The 13,476-nt window shown below is 39.0% G+C and overlaps 1 protein-coding gene across 5 annotated transcripts in view; it reads right to left on the bottom strand.

Annotated features, from left to right (window-relative positions):
• The window catches only part of FBXO34 (F-box protein 34), a 94,892-nt gene extending 81,428 nt beyond the window's left edge, over window positions 1-13,464 (bottom strand). Inside the window, exons 1-3 of one of the 5 annotated variants that reach the window (XM_027776619.1) lie at window positions 13,009-13,090; window positions 12,453-12,598; window positions 11,540-11,847 (exon numbers count right to left, since the gene is read on the bottom strand). In XM_027776619.1, the coding sequence (XP_027632420.1) occupies window positions 11,540-11,541 (2 nt within the window). In that variant the 5' untranslated portion in view covers window positions 11,542-11,847; window positions 12,453-12,598; window positions 13,009-13,090. Of the gene's footprint in view, window positions 1-11,539; window positions 11,848-12,452; window positions 12,751-12,913; window positions 12,937-13,008; window positions 13,255-13,327 lie in introns of those variants that run through there. The other 4 variants (XM_006160577.3, XM_006160574.3, XM_006160572.3 and 1 more) reach the window with 4 other exon arrangements.
• Window positions 13,465-13,476: the final 12 nt, after the last annotated feature.

Raw genomic sequence — 13,476 nt, 5'->3', positions numbered from 1 at the left:
CCAGATGGGCAAAACCTTGCCAAAAAAAAAAAAAAAAAATAAGAGTTCAAAAACTAAGAAAATGGCCAAGTTAATCATGGGGACAAGTCTGGAGTTGAATATTATATCCCAGAATTTAATTGGGAAAATCGAACCACAACAGAAGATAGATGAAATACATGAGACTGAACTCGTGAAATAGAATTTTATGACTTGACTAAAACACTGCTGATTTTTGTCAGGGTTTATTTTCCAGTTTTAAGGATTTTTGTCTTGTCTTGAGCTGCCGATAGGTTCATGTACCTACTATTTGAACAGAATCCCAACATGTTTCCTGGCATTAAGCTTTAAGCATATTTCCTTAGCATTTCTTTGAGTTATTAAAGCTAAATCTAGTTTTCTTGAAATTAAAAAATATAGTAAAAAATACATAATTAATGACCATAGTAAACTATATAGCATCAGCTAAGTGCTACCTTATAGTATATTCATTCTACTCAGAGTTTCATGCCTAAAGTCAGACATGTATTCATAGATATGTACATATCAGCTGAGCTTGCTATTGAAAGTAGTTAGATTATTTGAGAAATTTTGTGAATCAATAAAATGTGAGGGAAAAAGGGAATGGAAAACAACTGTGGACACCTGAAATAGTGTGAAAGGAGGGTGGGAATTGGCAGAGAATGAGAAATTGGGAGAAAATATACACACACACACACACACACACACACACACACACACATATATATATATATATATATATACACGAAACTAGAAATGAAAATTATTGACGATAACATGTATAATTAAGCCACTATGCAGCATATTCTGGATGGGAAATCGCATTTTGTATGCTATTACAATGCTCAGTGAGTGAATGTAAATTAATTAACTTAAAAATTTTTTTCTTTTTAAAAAAAGTATAAGGAAAAGAGCCAGCAGATGGTTTGGTGGTTAAGGTGCTAGACTCCCACATGGTGGTCCATGGTTCAAGTTCTGGACCTGGCGGTTTGCTTTCTCACCCCCCTCGCCCATGAGCATATGTGCCCTATAGCAAAAATTTTTTTTAAAGTAATAATAAATAAAATAATTATAAAAATGAAAAAAAGGCTTAAGGTTTTCAGAAAATTTCTTAAGGCACAATAAAGTCTGAAGTTTTTATATTTTTTTTAATCTATTGTAGAAAGTGGGCAATAAATAAATAAATAAATAAATAAAATAATCATCAAAAGGAGATACAGTTTCAATCCAGGAGGATAACTAATTAGAATTCCAGAATGCACACACATACACAAAAACTGAAGAGATGTTTTCAACAAAATATGAATCTTTCCAGGGAGCCAGACATTGGCACAGCAGCTAAATATGACAATGCAATGCAATCCCACATGGGAAGGTTCCTGGTTTGGGTCCAGAGACCACTCTGAATATACCAGGCAAATGCATGCCCATGATCCAGGTACAACTGAAGGTGGTTGAAGGGGATGTGTCATGGTGTCAGGATCCTGTTGGGGGTGCTGTTTGGGTGTCTCTCTCTTTCTCATGTATAGAAAAAAAAAAAAACAAGCTTTTAAAAAAGTCTTTATGGCCAGCCCCACAGACTAGTGGTTAAGTTTGCTGGACGTGTTACCTGTTTAAAAAGATAAATGTTCTTTGATCATACTAAATATCTGGTTTAAAAATTTTTTTAAATTTTGGTATATGAAGACTTTAATGATTTGAAGATTTTGTTTTCAAGATGACCCCACACTGAAATAATTACCCAGGAACCACTAGACACAAAAATGACAAAAGAACAAAAAACACTGGGAGAGGGAACAGGAGGAGAGTGCTGAGAACTCTTCTTTTGAGGGAAGAGACAAAAAAAAATGTTTTTTTAATCAAAAGGAGATGTGTTGTTGTGGTCATTCTGCTGCTGGAAACATATACCATATAACTTTTCGTTTCTCATTATCTACTTTGAATGTAGAACAAACAAAAGCAGCTAGCTAAACCAAGGCCAACAAGCCTTTTCTCTGATTAGATGAAGGAATCATACAAAAGGCTCTTTCTTCCTAGAGTAGTACAGATGCTAAAATGTCACAAACAGGGACATTTAAAAGTCTGGAATCAGATTAGAAACTGAAATAAAAAGAGGATTCTGAGATATGTATCAAACTGAGTATAGGTGGTTTTCAACACTATTTAAATTATGTTTCTACAAGAGGACTTCAAAAGTTCATGAGAAAATGTAATTAAACCACAAGTTTATTTTAGTGCAAAAAATTCTGAAGTCCATGCGTAGTTTTTCTTAACACATTTTCCATGAACTTTGTGAACACCCTATGGATATAGCCAACTATCTTTTCTCATGGTATAAACAACATAAAAGAGTTACTCAAAATCTAACTTTTTTTTTTTTCATTTTTAGAGATTTTTACTGTAGGGCACATATGCTCACCAGAGAGACAGAAAGAGATAGATAAAAAGAAAGAAATCATCCCCCCGGGGGGGGGGGGTGCTCACACTGCAATGTCTTCTCCTTCATTCTCCGCTCGGGATTTTGGGCATGCTTGCACAAGTGCCTGGCTTGAGTTTTAAGCTGCCAGGTCTGGGACTCAAACTGTGGCCGACTACACAGGAGTCCAGTGATGTAACCATTACACCATCTGCTGGTCCCTAACTACTCTTACCTATACCATTTAATTTTATGTCAGTCACCTGTTTGCATTAACTATGATCCATGTATACAATTCAATTCCATTTCACATATTTACTTCTATGTAAATTGCACAAAACTTAAAAGTTCCTTTACTTTAGACATAGCTGTAAAATTTTGAATTTTCCTTTCTGAAAGTCATTTCTTGCACCAATGCTAGAAGGTGACAATCTGGATCACATGTTATGATGTCAACCCTGGGGTCTCCAACCCAACCTGGTACCAGTCTGTGGCCTGTTGGAAACTAGGCCATACAGCAGGAGGTGAATAGCAGACAACTTAGCAAAGCTTCATGGCCAACCATGGTTCAAATTCTTCCTTGGGGGCTTGAAGAACACACCAGGTGCATGTGCTTGTGTGCTCAAAATCCCCTAAGAGAAAGGGACAGAAGTTAACTAATACACTTAGCATAATATTTGGCATATAAAATACATCACAGTTTTTTCAGCAAATGAATAAATAGGCTTTGAGTTGTCACGAATGAAAAGTGTTAGTATATAGATGGGCCAGCAGATGGCACAGCACTTACGTCACTGGACTCCCACATGGCTGACCATGTCAAGTTCTGGACTTAGTGGCTTGAAAATCACACTAGGCATGTGTGCATGTGTGCTCAAGATCCAGGAGGAATATGGAGAAGGGACTGTGGCATAGCCATCACCCCTAGAGGGTGATTTCTCACTTTCTCACTGTGTCTGTCTGTCTGTCTCTCTCTTCAGCAAAGACCCTAAGGCAAAAACCTCTTTTAAAAAATGTTGGTATATAACTATTTTATCAAGTTAATCATGCCTTTGTTAAATAACAAAGAAAATGTTGAATTGAAGAAGATTCCTTTAAAGCATAAGGCTCTAAGACCCTCTTTGGACTTATTTTCAGGATACATTTTGAGTCCTCTTAGTAGTAGCCCAAATGAGCTAAAATACAATGATGATAGTAGAGCTCTTCATCTGGAAAAGACAACCTAAAGAAACTTTCTAGGGCTTTAGCCCTTCCTAGGGCTAAAGTGACTGGGTTGTATGGAAAGTACTGAGAACATCCAGAGAATAATCCTGATGACTAAACTTGAAATAAAATCTCTTGCCCTACTTTGGAAACAAGTTCGCCTTTCCTGGTTCCTCTGGACAATGCACTAAATGGTGCTTTCAGACTTCCTTATCAAACTCGAATTTCGTCTTCAGAAACCAGCTAATCAATAATCTCCTTGGTAGTTCCAAGAATGATTTGATAGTTTCAAATAAACTATTGTATAAACAAAATTATTTTGTTTAGTTTTCAAAAAGCAAATATTTTATTTTTTAGATTTGAGATGATTATATTTTAATTGACATATACTTACTTGTAGGCATATGAACACAAACTCCTACAACTGAATCTGCTAAAAGGTATCTAAGTTCACCAGCAGAGTAGTAAGCAAAACAATTTCAAGAAGAGTCTAAAGCTACAAACTTTTATAGCCCAGCTAAAGAAAAGAGGAAGGTAGGCCTTCGATTATGTGCTTACAATTTAAGGACATAAGATATGAAGCTTAGAATTTATAAGGTAGACAAGCGTAATACACATGAAACAATTAGAAAGCAATCAACAACTCTATATAACAAAGTGCCAAAGTGCTAATTGGCGAAGTTCTCAATATACACCTCAGGAGTTCATGGAAATGGAAAGGTTACAGACACACTGAAGAGTGTTTTGTATAGAAACAGACTTCATATAATCGATGACTGTATTTAGATACTGTGTTAAATAGCATACTATGGTTAATGTTTGGTATATAACTATTTTATCAAGTTAATCATGCCTTTGTTAAATAACAAAGAAAATGTTGAATTGAAGAAGATTCCTTTAAAGCATAAGGCTCTAAGACCCTCTTTGGACTTATTTTCAGGATACATTTTGAGTCCTCTTAGTAGTAGCCCAAATGAGCTAAAATACAATGATGATAGTAGAGCTCTTCATCTGGAAAAGACAACCTAAAGAAACTTTCTAGGGCTTTAGCCCTTCCTAGGGCTAAAGTGACTGGGTTGTATGGAAAGTACTGAGAACATCCAGAGAATAATCCTGATGACTAAACTTGAAATAAAATCTCTTGCCCTACTTTGGAAACAAGTTCGCCTTTCCTGGTTCCTCTGGACAATGCACTAAATGGTGCTTTCAGACTTCCTTATCAAACTCGAATTTCGTCTTCAGAAACCAGCTAATCAATAATCTCCTTGGTAGTTCCAAGAATGATTTGATAGTTTCAAATAAACTATTGTATAAACAAAATTATTTTGTTTAGTTTTCAAAAAGCAAATATTTTATTTTTTAGATTTGAGATGATTATATTTTAATTGACATATACTTACTTGTAGGCATATGAACACAAACTCCTACAACTGAATCTGCTAAAAGGTATCTAAGTTCACCAGCAGAGTAGTAAGCAAAACAATTTCAAGAAGAGTCTAAAGCTACAAACTTTTATAGCCCAGCTAAAGAAAAGAGGAAGGTAGGCCTTCGATTATGTGCTTACAATTTAAGGACATAAGATATGAAGCTTAGAATTTATAAGGTAGACAAGCGTAATACACATGAAACAATTAGAAAGCAATCAACAACTCTATATAACAAAGTGCCAAAGTGCTAATTGGCGAAGTTCTCAATATACACCTCAGGAGTTCATGGAAATGGAAAGGTTACAGACACACTGAAGAGTGTTTTGTATAGAAACAGACTTCATATAATCGATGACTGTATTTAGATACTGTGTTAAATAGCATACTATGGTTAATGTCATTTTAACCTTTTTTTTTCCTAAATGATAAAGAGCATGTGCACGTGCAGAAAGAGAGAGAGAGAGAGAAGCATACTTTTTCTCTCCACATTCCCCCTTCTCCTGCCCTCAAGTACCTCAGGATGCTGGGCATCTATGCACGTGAACTTGCTCTGGCATGGTCTTAGGCCAACCTGGGGATCTGAACCCCTGGCTGGCCATGTGGCTTCCAGCCTTACCAGGCTCTAAGTTACTACTGTGCTCCAATAGCTGCACTTCTTTTTCCTTTTTTTAACTAGAAAATTTTAAATTACATATATGGCTTACCATAATTTCTGTTAAACAGCAGTGTTTATGTAGTTATCAACTTCCTTGACATTCTCATGATTTAAGTCATTTTTAACACATACACTAATACATACGTAATTTATAAATGTACTAACATTTTACACAGTATAAACTACGTAAAAATAAAACTAAAAGGATCAGAAAAATAGTACTAATATTTTAATTTTTACAACCTAATGGTCTATCCAAATACTTTGATACTAACAGCAACACTGAACAACAACCAAAAATCCAAATGACAGACTGACTAAAAGTTAGTGACTTGCTGACTAGGAGAGGAAAGGGGAAGATGGAGACTAAGGACGACAACACGGACAGATCTGCTATTTGCTACTCAGCATCCACTAGCTCTTGGTTTTCCTTGAGAATCCACTCTCCTCTCCCAAAATTACGTCTTTATTTTCACTAACCTCCAACTGAAACTTTGTATTTCCTTCCATCGTGAATTTTGGCAACATACCACAATATTATTAGCAATACCCATCATTTTGTTACCAGAAGAAATCACAGGTATTTTACTATCACAAAATCACTGGTTACAGATACTTTTAAAAATGAAAATTTTCATTACCACTTCAAAATAAGTACACTGGGACCAGCAGTTAGCATAATGGCTATGTCGTTGGACTCCCATGCAGTCAACCACGGTTCGCGTCCTGGACCCGGTGGCTTAAAACTCACGCCAGGCACGTGTGTGTGTGTGTGTGTGTGTGTGCCCAAGATCCCGAGAGGAGAATGGAGAAGGGATTGTGGCGTGGCCATCCCCCCTGGGGGGTGATTTTTCGCTTTCTGTCTCTCTGTCTCTCTGTCTGGCGAGCGCATGCGCCCTATAGCAAAAACCTCTCCAAAAAATAATAAGTAAGTAGACTGACACTAAATCTTTTTATAAAGAAGCACACAATGAGGTGGGGCCAGCACACAGCATGATGGTGAAGGCACTGGACTCCCATATGGCCAACCATGGTTCTGCCCCAGACCTGATGACTTGAAAATCACGCCAGATACATGTGTGCGTATATCCAGAAAACCAGGAGGAAAATAGATTGCTATGTGGCCATCCTCCCTGGGGATGATTTCTTACTCTCCTTCTCACTGTGTGTGTGTGTCTCTCACAAGTCATGCACCCTATGGCAAAAACCTTTAAAAAAATAAAAGGCATCGTACTATCTCATATTTTTATAACTATATTTTAATATAACTGGTTCTCTTTGTAGTCCTATCTATTGAACATTAACATATTTCTCAGAAAAGGGGTTCTGAGTGGCCAAAAGGGCCTGTAGAACAAAAGGGGTTAAGACACTGTCCCACAATCCCTGCAGAAACTCTCTTCTCCTCCTTCAGACTTGACAGCATGAGGACATAGAGACTCATGCAGGGTTCTGATTCAACAACATGGTTCTAGGGTCTGTGATGGCAAGAACCCTCCCACACAAATTCTACAATGTTTTACTGGGGTTTATGCCTGGAAACTGTTCAATCTGTTCACCCAGCTCACTCAAAGTGTGTGTATCTTTCTCTTTCTAAATATTTGCAACAACTAGAGCAAATGCTCTTGCTACAAAGATTCTTAAAATTAAGTACAAAGTAAACAGGAATTTACAAAAGAAGCTTCCTCTAAGTAATTAGAAACCTAAAGAGGTGATAGTTTGTGGATATAGATGTAGGTATGGCCTGGACAGACCCATAACTAAGAAGCCCTAAGAGGTAAAGGCTGGATTACGTGGAGCAATAAAGTATCAAGAACAGAGCTTTAGATCATCTAGAAGCAAAAGAGCTGCCAGCAAAGAAGAGAAATAAGAGAAAAGCAAGGAACCAAGAGGGGGACAGGCAAGCAGTAGGCCAACAGCGGCGTAACAGTAAACCACCATGCTCTGTGAGCGCATCCAGTTTGGAGACCTCCCTAAGTACACAAGGCACAGGTCTGCCCATGATCCAGGGTTGGTGATGGCTGGGAGTGGACTGTTGATTATTTCATTTCTCAAAATTATCAATGGGCACAGAATAATACTTCAACTTGTCTCAACTACCCTTGTCTCCTACTATTTCTTTACATTAGAACTTCTAATCACACAGTGTTATCAAAACAAACAAACAAAAAATCTCTTTTCTGGATCCTTAAATAAAAGCCTATCTTATATCTTAGTTCAGCTAAGCTAACACAATGCATTACCGTGGGTCGTTTATAAACAAATGTATTACTCACAGTTTTGGGAGCTGGGAAGTTCAAGATGAAGGCATCAGCAGATTTGGCACCTGGTGAGGGCCCATTACTCATGGATGGCACCTTACTGCTGTGTCCTCACTTGATGGAAGGAGCAAAACGCTCCCTCAAGCCTCTTTTACATGGGCACTAATCCCATTCATGAAGGTTCTGTCCTCATGACCTAATCGTCTCCTGAAGTCCCCCACCATTTTTTAAAAGAATTATTTTATTTAACTTTATTTATTTACTTATTTTCATTTGACTAGAATGAAAGAGAGACAGAGAGAGAGAGCAAGCCACCAGGTCCAGGACTTGAACCATGGTGAGTCATGTGGGAGTATCCAGTGCCCCAACCACCAGGCCACCTATTGGCCCCCTACCCCCCACCTTTTAATGCTATCACTTTGGGGATTTAGTTCCAACACTAGATGGGGAAGCAGGTGGAGCAATATTTAAACCATAGAGGCCCAATTCAAGAGCCACATCTAGGAAGACTTCTCTGGCAGTCCCGGTTAACTCCTCTGAAGTCATACATTTATTTTATTTCGGTTCAGATATTTAACCAAAAGCTAAACTAAATTATCAGCTTAAACACAGCAGGGGCTATGTTCTTCACCACCCAAATGTGTTACTAACAAGTGGGCCCTTTGAACAGGTCGTTTCAGGAGACTGTTGGATTACAGAAATTTTAAAAGCTAATTAAACTGGGACCAGCAGTTAGCGTAATGGCTATGTCGCTGGACTCCCATGTAGTCAACAGTGGTTTGAGTCCCAGACCCGGTGGCTTGAACTCACACTGGGTGCGGGTGCGTGCGTGCCCAAGATCCTGAGAGGAGAATGGAGAAGGGACTGCAGCGTGGCTATCCCCCCAGGGGGTGATTTCTCCCTTTCTGTCTGTCTCTGTCTTTCTGGTGAGCAAACACACCCTATAGCAAAAACCTCTCCAAAAAAAGAAAAAGCTAATTAAACTGACATGCAAGGAGGCATGAAGGAATATTTTGTAGTGAAGGTAATGTTCTATAACTTGACAGTAGTAAGGGTTATGCAGATGTATGAACTTGTCTAAATAGAGGAATGGTATATACACAATTCAAGCATTTTACTCTGTCATTTTTACCTAAAAACAAAAAAAACTAAACAAATAATGATTGATATGCACGCCAAGGTAGTATAAAGCATACTTACTTTGAAGTACAAAGAAAACTGGCAAATGGACAGAGTGACAGCTGGTGGTAAAACAAATGGCAAAACAGCAATTACAGAGGCAAGGTAGTGGGAAATTAGGTAATCAATGTATAAACAATTCACCTTTTCGGTAAGACCGAAATTTCTCAGTATAAACTGTAAGAAAAAGAAAGCAAAGACTGGAAATAAAGGTTGAGCGATGCTCAAGTTCCATGAAGGACTGGCTCTAAGAAAAGAAAGGTACAGACACATCTGGGAGTTGAAAGAGAAGGGGTATTTAGATCGCCCCTCTTCTCTCTAGCTCTCACTTTAGATTGCCACACAGACTAGTTCTGACCTTGAGTGTTTGTTCTTGCCTCAAAGTAAGTGCTAGCTACTCACTAAACTTGATTCGTTCTAGGACAACCTCAATCTGTGCAGTCTAGGCCCTTTGTCTGTCTTGCGCTATGATAATCTATCCTCTATTCGTTCCGCCTGTATTGCTAACACCTCCTTAAACTGACCCTTACATGAGACCTCCAGCCAAGTTGGTGTAACATAAATGGTTTATCCTCTTGTCCCAATTCTAGTCTTTAGGACCAAGGCCCTCCATGGGAAGGGAATGTAAAAACAAAGGTCAAGAGGTCCCTGATAATTTCATCTATGTGTCACAGTCCCTGGACAAGTACCTAGCACAAAGGTACTTAAAAAAATGTTCAATGAATGAAACCCATGACCGATAATCATGTAACAATCACATTTATACAGTGCTTAGTTCCATGTCTACACCTACATAGGCTGACGGTAGGTTTCCCAAGTTGAAAATGTATTTACTTATGTATTTTTAACTTTTTGCTATAGGGCATGTGCACTTGCCAGAGGGAGACAGAGACAGAGTGAGAAATCACCCCACCCCATCCCCAGAGGGTAGGGAATGGTTCTGCAGTAATCTCTTCTCCTCCATTTTCCTCTCAGGATTTTAGGTACACATGCACACATGCCCAGCCTGTTTTTTACACAGCTAGGTGCAGGACTTGAACTGCACGGGCCATGTGGGATCCACCTACTCTAACCTCGGTATCATCCGCTGACCTTCAAGTTGAATATTTAAAGAGAAAATCAGAGCCTCTTTTGTGGAGCACTAACAAGACTGGACCTGGAAATGAAAGGATGGTAAGTGCTTTTAGCTAACACTAAGAAACACCTATCAATCCTCTTCTGAGTGATGCAAGTTCTGTTCATCAGCCCCAAAATACTGTAAGCATGAACTAAAAAGAGGAAGATAAATTATGCCATGTTAAGAATTGACAGGAATTCAACTTCCACACGACCTAAATGCATTTGGAGTTAATCTACTCTTTTGTTGTTACTGCTTCCAAACGACGGCAGATTATGCATTGCTGAATTTTGCCTCTGTCACACATGACCTAACAAGGCAGGCATTCATTATACCATAATGGATTCCCCCAAGTATCTGGTTCTAAACAGCTGCAAATTTTGGAAGATAACCCTAAATGATGTCTCTAATGATAAGTATGTTCTCTCCCCAACACATATTAAAACAAGATTAAAGTTTACTAGACATCAAACTGCCCAAATTAAACTGGCTGAGCATAAAGTCATAAAATAAAGAAAATTCCGGGGCTGACAGGTGGTATGGTAGTTGGGGCACTGGACTCCCATATGGCTGACCGTGGTTTCACTCCCAGACCTGGCAGATTGCTTTCTCACTTTCCCTCCCTCTCTCTGGTCAAATTAAAATAATGACAATAAATAATGATAAATAAAACTAAATCCTTTAAAGAATAAACTTCATAAAAAATAAAGAAAATTTCCCAAGAATTCCTATGTATTATACCAATACTAATAAAATAATTGAGCCAATAAATAAATTCTATAATATTTCTAAAATATAGCATTCTTGTTCTTCATGACATATGCTTTTATTGGTCAGAAAGACATCACATCACTAATGGCTGGTTGATTTAGTCCCTTCAAAAGCTGTAAGTGAATAAAATGACAAAATGTCTTAAAAATAACAATAAACCCAATCTCAAATTTCCATAAAACCATTTATAAGTAAAAGCTGCTTCCCAGACCCAAAACTGCAAAGCGTGGGTGAAGAACATCCTGCCAAAAGTAGAAACAGACTGTAAAAATGTTTCATAAGCATTATGGCTTGTTAAATAGTTATACAACGATACAGATGCACTGGCTTTTTAAATACCTGTCATTGTTTCTCAGTCACATCAGAATATACCAAGACATTTATTCTCCACCTAATATCTCAATTTCTAGAAGCAAAAATAAAAACTTGGTAACTTCTAAACAAAATAAGAGGGGGATGCGCTGTCCAAGAGCAGCGATTTTATTATCATTAATTACAGGTCTTTCGACTCACATTCAGTTTGATTTTCGTCCCTTCCCATTCCTTTGGGCACACTTCATTTGCACAGTGCCATGCAGTCAGCCACCTAAGACAGACGCGTGCCAAGCATCCTCTTCTTACCTCCTCCAGTTTCGTTACAAAACATCATCTTGTCAGGATCCTTTCCTTAAGGTGTAGGTTGACTAACACCTCCAATAACAGGGAGAGGTGTTAATCAGCAGTTTCACATTCATTCAAGTTCCTATCAGTCACTGTTGATCCAAAGGCTCAAATTTGACCATCAGAGCCTTCACTTGACTTTTCACCATACAATTTGATTTCTTAAGAGGAGGAAGAAAACAAAATGCTGTCAAATTCCCAAGACCATGGGGAGGATCAAAATAAAACTGACAAGGAAGTCTTGTTTTGGGAACTACCAGTCAAATCCAATAGTAATTAACAGTGGTAAATTTTTGCTTTCATTCCCTGCCATTAATGACCACAGCATAACATTCATCTGCAAGTCAAAGTAAAATCTAAAATGACTTTATCTTGTCAATTGCTTTTAAAGAGCAAATGGGTCTATACTGAGAAAAAATACAACTGCCATTACAAGTCAAGGTCAGTGAGGAAGGACTGAGGAGACTCCTACCTATGGAGGCCTTCTCCTGAAGACATTAATAGTAATTATGCTTCAATTTTAAGCCATCTACCTTCTGACTACAATCTACCAATAGTTACACGACGATACAGAGAGGAGGGAATAAAGCAGGCATCAATAAGCCACAATACCTAAAGCGGGTCAATATGGCAAGTGACTAGCCTCTCTTCTGGTCTGATGTCTTCTGAAAACTTTGGAAGAATAATAATATTCGTGGACAAACCATTTGTTTAAAAAATTCTGTAATTTCATATCTGAAAGCACTATAGACAAAACTTTGGTTACCTGCCGGGACAAGCAGTCCTGGGATATGTCATTACATTAATTTATAGTCCAGTCTTAGTAAGAACGCAAGAAGATGACTTTCTGCTGAGGCATAACCATAGGAAACCCTCAATTATCCATGGTAGATGGGGCGGGACAGGGACAGCCTGGATAAATGAAATTTTAAGGCAAATATTATCTAAGAAGAATGCTGGATTAAGTCAAACTCTCCCCTCTGCTCCTACTTTACAATATAAAAAGTTCATTTAGGATTTACTGTCCCTCCTGACTCGTCTGTAACGAAAATGCTAACAAGCAGATAGATGTGTAGCAAAGGGAGGGAAAAAAGGCAAACTGAAGTATCAGCATTTCAACTGGTTCTGTTTTTTCATTTTTCAGCAATTCCAATCACAAGCCTTTAAAAAAGCACTTATAGTAACACCCAACTATTTCCCACCCCACCCCGGAAAAAACCTCCTAACCTGATTTAAGTCGCTCTAAATCAAATGTGTCTTATACTGAACAGTACTACACAACGCTAGTTTGATAGGAAGTTAAAGAACTTCACGAGTATTACATTAAAATTGTAAAACGCTGAGGTCGAACAACTTTCGATTCCAATCCAGGCGTTGATAGAAGACTGAACTTCCTTTTTCTCCCCTGCGGGTCCTCCCGGCTCTTCCGCGCGCCAAGGTCCCCGCCCGAGGCCTGCAGTGACATCACGGCCCATCTCCTGGAAACCCCTGATGTCACAGACACGCGGACCCACAGCTCTGTGACCTCATCGCCGGCTCCGCCGAACCGCAGTCGGCTGCGCCAGCCCCGAGGCCGGGCAAACACCCGAGCCTCCACCGCGCCCGGTCCGGGAGGAAGGTTAAGGACAAGCGCCAGCTCACCTGCGCCGGGACACGGCAGGACGCAGCGGCCAACGCGACCCCAACCCGGAGCCTGCCTTCCCCGCCCGGCCGCGGTCCTAGGAGGGAGCGCCGACCCGGTGTCGCTCACGGCCTATCCGTGATCTCCTCGGACCCGGGACCCCGCTCCC

The sequence above is a fragment of the Tupaia chinensis genome, unplaced genomic scaffold, assembly GCF_000334495.1.
Source record: "Tupaia chinensis unplaced genomic scaffold, TupChi_1.0 Scaffold000688_1, whole genome shotgun sequence".
Taxonomy (NCBI): domain Eukaryota; kingdom Metazoa; phylum Chordata; class Mammalia; order Scandentia; family Tupaiidae; genus Tupaia; species Tupaia belangeri.
Note: the sequence above shows the minus strand (reverse complement) of the source record. Positions and strands in the feature narration are given on the sequence as shown.